The sequence below is a fragment of the Oncorhynchus clarkii genome, chromosome 15, assembly GCF_045791955.1.
Source record: "Oncorhynchus clarkii lewisi isolate Uvic-CL-2024 chromosome 15, UVic_Ocla_1.0, whole genome shotgun sequence".
Taxonomy (NCBI): domain Eukaryota; kingdom Metazoa; phylum Chordata; class Actinopteri; order Salmoniformes; family Salmonidae; genus Oncorhynchus; species Oncorhynchus clarkii.
Window position 1 is genome coordinate 24,767,386 of NC_092161.1, and position 8,894 is coordinate 24,776,279.

Sequence of the window (8,894 nt, forward strand, 5' to 3'; positions counted from 1 at the left end):
AAGATTATAGGTTCCCTCAGCAAATCAGAGGTCAAGGTCATGTGTGTATATTACACACACCCCTAAAGTTGACACCTACTCATTCCAGGTTGTTTTTATTTTTTTTTACAATTTTCTACATTGTGGAATAGTGAAGACATCAAAAATATGAAATCATGTTGTAAGCAAAGTGTTAAAAACAAAATATATTCTTCAAAGTAGCTACCCTTTGCATGCTATTGGCATTCTCTCAACCAGGTTGAGGTAGTCACCTGGAATGCATTTCAATTAACAGGCGTGCCTTGTTAAGTTATTTTGTGGAATTGCTTTCCTTGAGCCAATCAGTTGTGTTGTGACAAGGTAGGGGTGGTATACAGAAGAAAGCCCTATTTGGTAAAGTCCATATTATGGCAAGAACAGCACAAATAAGCAAATGAAACAGTCCATTACTTTATAACATCAAATATTTGGAAAGTTTCTTCAAGTGCAGTCGCAAAAACCATCAAGCGCTATGAAACTGGCTCCCATGAGGACCACCACAGAACAGACCGAGTTACCTCTTCTGCAGAGGATAAGTTGAGTTAACTGCACCTCAGATTGCAGTCCAAATAAATGCTAGATTTCAAGAAACAGAACCATCTGACCGTTAACTGTTCAGAGACTGCATGAAATCAGGCCTTCATGGTTGAACTGCTGCAAAGACACCACTACTAAAGGACACCAATAAGAAGAGACTTGCTTGGGCCAAGAAGCAGGAGCAGACTTTAGACCTGTCGAAATCAGTCCTTTGGTTGGATGAGTGATTCCAACCGCCATGTCTTTGAGACGCAAAGTAGGTTAACAGATCTCTGCATGTGTAGTTACCACCGCAAAGGACTGAAGTCTGATGGTGCTTTGCTGGTAAGTCTGATTAATTTAGAATTCAAGTCTGACGAAACCAGTATGGCTACCACAACATTCTACAGTGATACGCCATCCCATCTGGTTTGCACTTAGTGGGACTATCATTTGTTTTTCAACAGGACAATGACCCTGGCTGTGTAAGGGCTTTTTGACCAAGGAGAGTGATGGTGTGGTGCATCAGCCGACCTCAAACCAAATGAGATGGTTTGGGATGAGTTGGACCGCAGAGTGAAGGAAACGCAGCCAACAAGTGCTCAGCATGTGGGAACTCCTTCAAGACTGTTGGAAAAGCATTTATCATGAAGCTGGTTGAGTGAACGCCATGAGTGTGCAAAGCTGTCATCAAGGCAAAGAATGGCTACTTTGAAGAATCTCAAATATTGATTCATTTAACATTTGTTACTACATGATACCATGTATTATTTCATAGTTTTGATGTCGTCACCATCTCTACAATGTAGAAAATAGTACAAGTTAACAAAAACTCTTGCATAAGTAGGTGTCCAAACTTAACTGGTACTGTATACACATGTACACAGCCCTTTACTGTCCCCATGGAGAAGCAAACCAAGACAAGCACTGTAGTCAAGTGTTTATTGTACATTTCATAAATAGTGAGTACATACATGGTGAGCTTTAAGAGTTAATTCGTAAGTGTAGAGGATAACAATAAAAGTGCATTTACTTCACTTGTTACAACGTGCACGTGAAAAAATTAGCATCTTGTGTCTTTTCTGTGAAGTCCTGAGGGGGGAATAAAATGTTGCAATTTAACAGAAAGGCAACATAACATTTCAAAAGCTGCTCAAAGTGTTTTACACACGGCACTGTACAGTAGGGTTTTTACAGTAGAGGACTACCTTGTGATTGAGAAATGTGTTTCTTCTGTTTAATCAAGTCTCTGGGTCCGAGCGTAATATTACTTTCAGTGTTGTCAGGGTTGGACAAAGCCGCTTTCCACAACTTCTCTGTAGGAACAAAATGAAAGGGCCATTAGTCAAACATTTCAACGCAAATGTTCAAATAAACTTAAATATAGCAACTGTCAAATTTTTTAAATGCTCTATGCAACCAATACAGGCTAAAACTGGTTTACACATTACATCAATAATGCCTTGGGCTTACCTTGTTGAGATTTCTGTGCCGCGAGGTAGCATTGGTCCTGGTGTTGGTTTCTCCATTTGTCCTGAAGTGGGACAGAGACGCACACGCCAAGGTTCTCCTCATTTCGCTCCCTGATGACGTCGCCATGGGGATGGCGGCGCGGCCCCCCCAACACAGCAGCGGGGGGCCGATGGGGCTCTTCACAGGAACAGTTCTTCTCCCTCAGTTTTGAGTGTGGACCCATGGGACACTTCTGGATGGATCAAGAATGTATTTGACCACTTAAAAAAGGTGCACTGCAGAAAAGGCACCACATTTCCAGTGGTGTAAAGTACTTAAGTAAAAACACTAAGTCCTACTTATGTAGTTTAGGGTATTTGACAACTTTTACTTCATTACATTCCTAAAGAAAGTCATGTACATTTTACTCCATCCATTTTCCCTGACACACAAAAGTAATCATTACATTGACAGGAAATTGGTCCAATCATGCTTTTTTAGAGAACATCCCTACTATCTCAGATCTGCCAGAATCCCTAAAGACAAATGCTTAGTTTGTAAATTATGTCTGAGTGTTGGTGTGCCCCTGGCTATATGTAAATAAATAATTGTTTGCTTAATAAAGAATGTGAAGTGATATATACTTTGATACTCAAGTATATTTTAAACACAATACTTACTCCATTTTACCGGGTGACTTTCACTTTTACTCAAGTCATGACAATTGGATACTTCTTCCAACCACTGACCATTTTCTGGTTGCTAAAATTCTAATAGTTTGCCTAAATTCAGTTTGACGAAAACAAGCAAGTCTAGTGTAGAGAATCATAGCACCATTAAAACAAAGATGTGGTATTTTCAGCTGGTGTATAAAACAGGAAGTAAAAAACAAACTTAATGGAAGCATAGAAAGTGTATAGGTTGGCCCTAGTCAAAAGTAGTGCACTATATCAAATAATGTGTCATTTGCCATTGTACAACAGTGTGCAGTACTTGCCTCAGAGTGGCGCTTCATGGAGGACTGAGGCCTCCTGGGGTCCCTCAGTTTGGGCCCCGGTCCTGCCCGACAAGAACTGTTAGGTAGATGGATATTTCATGTCATTACGGCGGGAACATTTCATGTCAAACCAGCAGCAGACAAAAATACTAATTGAGAGCTTGGGACAATAAGGTTCTGTCTGCAAAGCGACAATTGAAATCATTGGCTTTAAAGTTCTAACCCCACCTTGGTTCGAATGCTGAAAGCAATTTTTCATCTTGTATTCTTTTCAGCTTGACTTGGGGTATTTAGAGTACTGTGTATGTAGAGAACATTGAACATGACAAGGCTATGTACATTTGCTATGTACAAATGCAGATTGAACCTTAGTCCCAAGTGCAACATACTGTACAAGGCATAATCCAAAGTCCGAAAGCATAGAATGTGCCATGCCACAAACAATACCTGTTCTCAGAGGTCTCACCCTCCGTCTCCTCGTTTTGTGGTCCGCTGGGAACATCTGAACCGGAACCTTTCCTCGTTACCCGCCTCCGGGCAAGGCTTTTGCAGGCTGCACAAGTCTGGGCTAGGATATATTCCTCCCATGGTGGAACGGGGACCCCTTGTCGTTTTACAATCAGAGCATCCAGGCCTGGTCCTGGACTGCCAGGTCTCTTGTTCACTCTGCATTTTGTCGTCAAACATCTGGCACAGATGCGCTCCCTTTTGTGGCCACCAGAGGTCACCGTGTTCACATTGAAGGTCCGGTTAGCACAGAACTCTTGATCAGAGTGGCTCCTCCTGTCAACCTTGTCTCCGGGTCTGCATCCCTCTCCCTTAAGCCTGAGTGGAGCAGTTGTAGTGACTGAAACACGAGGATCTTTAGGCTCTTGGTCATGGTTTGGTTTCCGTTTGGGGCTAGACACCTTAAGTGGGCTGCCTCTGAGGATCTTGCGCTGCTCCTCAACATCAGAAGGCATCTTGCTGTGATAGTAGACGTTGCCAAAGTCGCCCAGCCAGCTAGTTGAGGGACGGTACATGGGTAACCCCCCAAAGGAGGTATCCTGATGATCAAGGTCACTCACCGCACCCCTCTTTTGACTGGTCTCTGGAGACTTGGGCGCATTGTCCGTTTTGTTAGGACTGGATATTGCAGGTACCTCCATCACATTGGGGACCATCTCTGCCAATAAAACATTTTCACTCAAAGGGCTCTCCGCAATGGGGACTCCCTCCACTAGAGAGACCACCTCAGCTATGGGGACCTTCTCCACCCCAGGGACCTCAACCATGGGGACCACCTCTGCCGTGGGGACTTCCTCCACCATGGGGACTTCCTCCACGACCACAGGGCTCAGTGCCTCCCTGTGTGGCTCCATCAGGCCCTGCTGGATCATAAACTCTGCTGAGGGGACGTACGGTGCCAGAGACGCCGACCACACAGACGCCTCAATCTTCCTCAGCTCTTCTAAGTACTGCATGTCAAAGGGCAGGTGGAGGATCTTAAAATAGACACTCTTGGAGCCGTTCCCACTCAGTTCTCCGTCATCACTTGTAAATTGAGGAGCATCTGCGGTGTGGCTTTGGACCACCACTCTGTAGTCCATATCGGATTCAGAATTCCCTGGTCGTTCGGCCAGTGTTTTCGCGATGAATGAGTCGCAATCGTCAAGAGCAAGGAAGTTATCTGGTCCGCCACTCGAGCATGCCCCATCCATTAGAAGTATATCCGTGCAGGCTTGCTGGAGACACTGATCCCCCTCCTCCCCAACCAAACCCATCCCCTCCTGGCCATGGAGCATCCTGCCCTGTGAGACCTTGTGGTGGTGGAGGGAGGAGGAAGAGCAGAGCTGTACCAAGTCTTCATCGGTCGCAGACACGCTGTGGGCGGTGCACAGTTCAGATGTCTCATGGGAGTGGAGGATATTTAACCCTGTGGGCGTGCTGCGGCACTCCAGCCTCAACTCCTCCACCTAAGATAAAAGATAGGATGGTATTTTGTCAGTTTACACAAATTTGCCTTACGTCATAAACTCATTACAAGACACCGAAAATATAGAGAAACAGAACACCAGGAACTGTACAGGGGATAAATATGAATGACAAATTCACATCACCTCTGTCTGGAACACAAAGCTGCCCTTCTGGGGTGCAGCAGACCTGGTGGAAATAGGAGTGTTGTTGGGGGTGGGTGCCAATACAACATCCTCGTAAGCTGGTGATTTAGACATCACCTCCTGCACAGCAGAGGCTGGGGATAGTGACTGGGCAGCTGTGCAACTGGTGTCACTGCCAGATTCAGAGTTGGTTTGGACATTACTTTTCATAGACGAGTCAGCATTAGAGAGTTTGGGGTCAGAGCGTGCTGCTCCTAATGTGGGCTCAGTCTGTACCTAGGATAAAAGGGGAATATTGTCTTAGTACTGCTGTATACAAAATAAACACTGAATTAAGATGTGCAACATAATACATATAGGTACATTGCACATTATCCATATGTACAGCCACAGTGCCTTCGGAAAGTATTCAGATCTGTTGACTTTACAACCCTTTCCATTGATCATCATGAGATGTTTCTACAACTTGATTGGAGTCCACCTGTGGTCAATTCAATTGACTGGACATTTGGAAAGGCACACACCTGTCTATATAAGGTCCCACAGTTGACAGTGCATGTCAAAGGGAAAGCCAAGCCAAGAGGCCAAAGGAATTGTTGGTAGAACACCGAGACAGGATTGTGTCGAGGCACAGATCTGGGGAAGGGTACCAAAAAATGTCTGCAGCATTGAAGGTCCCAAGAACAGTGGCCTCCATCATTCTTAAATGGAAGTTGGGAACCACCAAGACTCTTCCTAGAGCTGTCCACCCAGCCAAACTGAGAAATCAGGGGAGAAGGGCCATGGTCAGGGAGGTGACCAAGAACCCGATGATCCCCAAAAGAGCCCCAGAGTTCCTTTGTGGAGATGGGAGAAGGACAACAATTTCTGCAGATAGTGCGCTTGGAAAATACCAAAGGGAACCTAAAGGACTAAGACCATGAGAAACAAGATTCTCTGGTCTGATGAAACCAAGATGGAAAACGTCGGCCTGAATGCCAAGCGTCACATCTGGAGGAAACCAGGCCCCATCCCTACAGTGACGCATAGTGGTGGAAGCAGCATGCTGTGGGGGCATGTTTTTCAGCAGCAGGGACTGGGAGACTAGTCAGTATTGAGGGAAAGATGAAGAAGCAAAGTACAGACAGACTTAATGAAGTCCTGAGCGCTCTGGAGCAGGTTCTCAGACTAGAGGGTGAACCTTCGCCCCAATAGGACAACGACCCTAAGCACACAGCCAAGACACCGCATGAGTGGCTTCTGTACAAGTCTCTGAATGTCCTTGAGCTGCCCAGCCAGAGCCCGGTCTTGAACCCGGGCGAACTTCTCTGGAGAGACATGAAAACAGCTGTGCAGCAATGCCCCCCATCTAACCTGACAGAGCTTGAGGGGATCTGCAGCGAAGGCAGACACTCCCGAAAAACAGGTGTGCAAAGCTTGTAGTGTCATACGCGAGGCTGTAATCGCTGCCAAAGGTGCTTCAACAAAGTTGAGTAAAGGGTCTGAATATTTTTGCAAACGTAATCTTTTTATAAATTAGCAAATATTTCTAAAAACACTGTTTTGCTTTCTTATGGGGTATTGCGTGTAAATGGTAAAAAAAAAATATTTAGTCAACTTTAGAATAAGGCTGTAATGTAACAAAATGTGGAGAAAGTCAGGGGGTCTGAATGCTTTCCGAAAGCACAATACCTCAGAGTTGATCATCTCCCTGCTGGTGGCTGGGGCATTGTGCTGGTAGCGGAACCTGTGGGCATCAGTCATAGACATGTATCCATTATTATTAGTATGTATGAGGTGATTTGAGGTAGCATCTAAAAAGCTTTGACATATGAAGGTGTTAATACATTGTATGGTATACTGATGTTTCAGAATTCTTTGGTCTATTTCACACAATCATTGGCTTGGCATACGACATTGGTAATGAAAGCAATGTGAACTTATATAAAATGCTACAAACAACCTGCGTGCATGGTAAGCCATGGTCTGTGGGTAGTGGGTAGTGTGGTAGTGGGGGTTGATCATACGCCTGTAGTCCGCCAGGTGGAGCTGAGAGTGGGGTAGGATGTAACCCGGAGGCTCCATGTAGGGACTGGGCTGGAAGGGACTCGGCATCATCATACCATAACCTCCTGACAAATAGATTTTAATTCAAACATGGTGTCCAGCTTTACTTTAAGTGACAATTCAACTAACACATGACCTACATGACACTTAAATCTGTGAAGTGTTAACGTGGACCTTATAGACCCTGGTCAAAAGTAGTGTACTATGTATAGGTATGTGTGCCATTAGTGTAATAATAGGGTGCCATTTAGGAGGTCAATACCTCCATGGTACTTACCCATCCCAGGGAAGCCGCAGTAGGGGTTGTATGGCATGGGCCACTGATAGGGTAGAGCAGAGGGGTAAAGCTGGGAAGGGAATGGCTGGGAAGGGAATGGCTGGGAAGGGAATGGCTGGGAAGGGAATGGCTGGGAAGGGAATGGCTGGGAAGGGAATGGCTGGGAAGGGAATGGCTGGGAAGGGTGTATGTAGAAGAACGGTCTGCTGTGCTGGATGTGGTGATGGGGCTGCTGGTGCTCAAATGACAAAGTAGATTTTTTAAATATTCACAGGATACATATTAGTGTACACAGTTCAATGACATTCTCTTGCCCTGGGTGTATTTAGTCAGATTCCGTTGCGCAACATTGTGCAAGCGGCAGGTAGCCTAGTGGTTAGAGCGTTGGACAAGTAACCGAGCTGACAAGGTAATAATCTGTTGTTCTGCCCCTTTGAGAATAAGAATGAACGGAGCAGAACTGACTTGCCTAGTTAAGGAAAAGGTCAAATAAATAGTCGGTTGCAAAATGTTAAAAACCGTTATTTGTATAATAGAATCATGCATTTGTTGCAGGACATTATCTGTTTGGAGTACTGTTTCCACACAGAATTCGATTAACAAATACATCCCAGTTAATTTGTGACAGGTGGGATTGAAACCCTGAATGGTAATCCTGTGTTGTATTCATTAGTTTGATTCCATTCTAAAACATTTAGTTGCAAATGTTTTTCAACAGAAAACATTTGTTTACTCTAAACTAAAGGAACAAAGCGGGGAGGCCTACCAGAGGTGTATTCATTACAGATTGACGCAAAACATTGTAAAGCGAAAACGAGTTTGTTGGACAAATTTAAGTATGTCCCCCCTTGTTTGCGCAGTTTGTTTCCATTGCAATAACGATTACGGAATTTGTCCAATTTAAAATGTTGTAAAAGGTTTTACATTGAGTTTAGCAACGGACTAAGACTAATGACTATACCCAAGTCTCACAAGGGAGGAACTTCGTAACTATTAACACAGAAGGAAATTCCAACAAACATCCGCTACATTCACTTGCAATAAATGCTTACTTGCTGGTGTGGGGGCTGGTCCTCGGGACGTGGAACTCCGTAAGGTCCAGGGTGACCTGGGTGTCGGGGGCCCTGGCCCGGTTGAGGTCCATGGGCTGGATTGGGCCCACGAGGGCCCGCTCCAAATGCATGCTGTGCTGTAGGCGCGGTTGTTTCCATATCTGTAGGAGAATTAAACAAAACGCAGGGTGAAGAGTAGGACATTTCCTACACAATTCAGTTCCACTTCCTCATCTCATCAATCAGTGTTGGTATTTTCTACAGTTTATCATGTATATTTGTTTGACTGAATTGTCAAAGGCTTTTGAAAGTATGTCTAAGCACACAAAGGCTTTAAGAACACTAAGCTCTTTAAATTATTACGCTAAAATTGGGGGGGAGAGGCAGGCAATGAACAGATTTTACGTACTCGCAAAACGAATATAACTATCTAGGAA

At 44.6% G+C, this 8,894-nt stretch overlaps 1 protein-coding gene across 1 annotated transcript; it reads right to left on the reverse strand.

The window, feature by feature from the left end:
• Window positions 1-1,486: 1,486 nt before the first annotated feature.
• On the reverse strand, window positions 1,487-8,629 carry LOC139366751 (uncharacterized). The gene is made up of 10 exons (XM_071104450.1): window positions 8,458-8,629; window positions 7,406-7,634; window positions 7,025-7,193; window positions 6,754-6,808; window positions 5,083-5,358; window positions 3,431-4,938; window positions 2,984-3,059; window positions 2,008-2,239; window positions 1,743-1,850; window positions 1,487-1,626 (listed from the first exon to the last, which is right to left on the reverse strand). Exons 1-10 carry the CDS (start codon window positions 8,614-8,616, stop codon window positions 1,598-1,600), a joined length of 2,841 nt encoding a protein of 946 aa, XP_070960551.1. The 5' UTR covers window positions 8,617-8,629; the 3' UTR covers window positions 1,487-1,597.
• Between the last annotated feature and the right edge of the window lie 265 nt (window positions 8,630-8,894).

Excerpts from the sequence above, each read along its gene's own strand:
- LOC139366751 (XM_071104450.1), bottom strand. The coding sequence starts at position 8,616 with ATGGAAACAACCGCGCCTACAGCACAGCATGCATTTGGAGCGGGCCCT. Across the intron at positions 1,851-2,007 it reads GGCACAGAAATCTCAACAAG|AGAAGTTGTGGAAAGCGGCT; the intron begins GTAAGCCCAAGG and ends TTGTTCCTACAG. Across the intron at positions 1,627-1,742 it reads ACACATTTCTCAATCACAAG|GACTTCACAGAAAAGACACA; the intron begins GTAGTCCTCTAC and ends TTCCCCCCTCAG.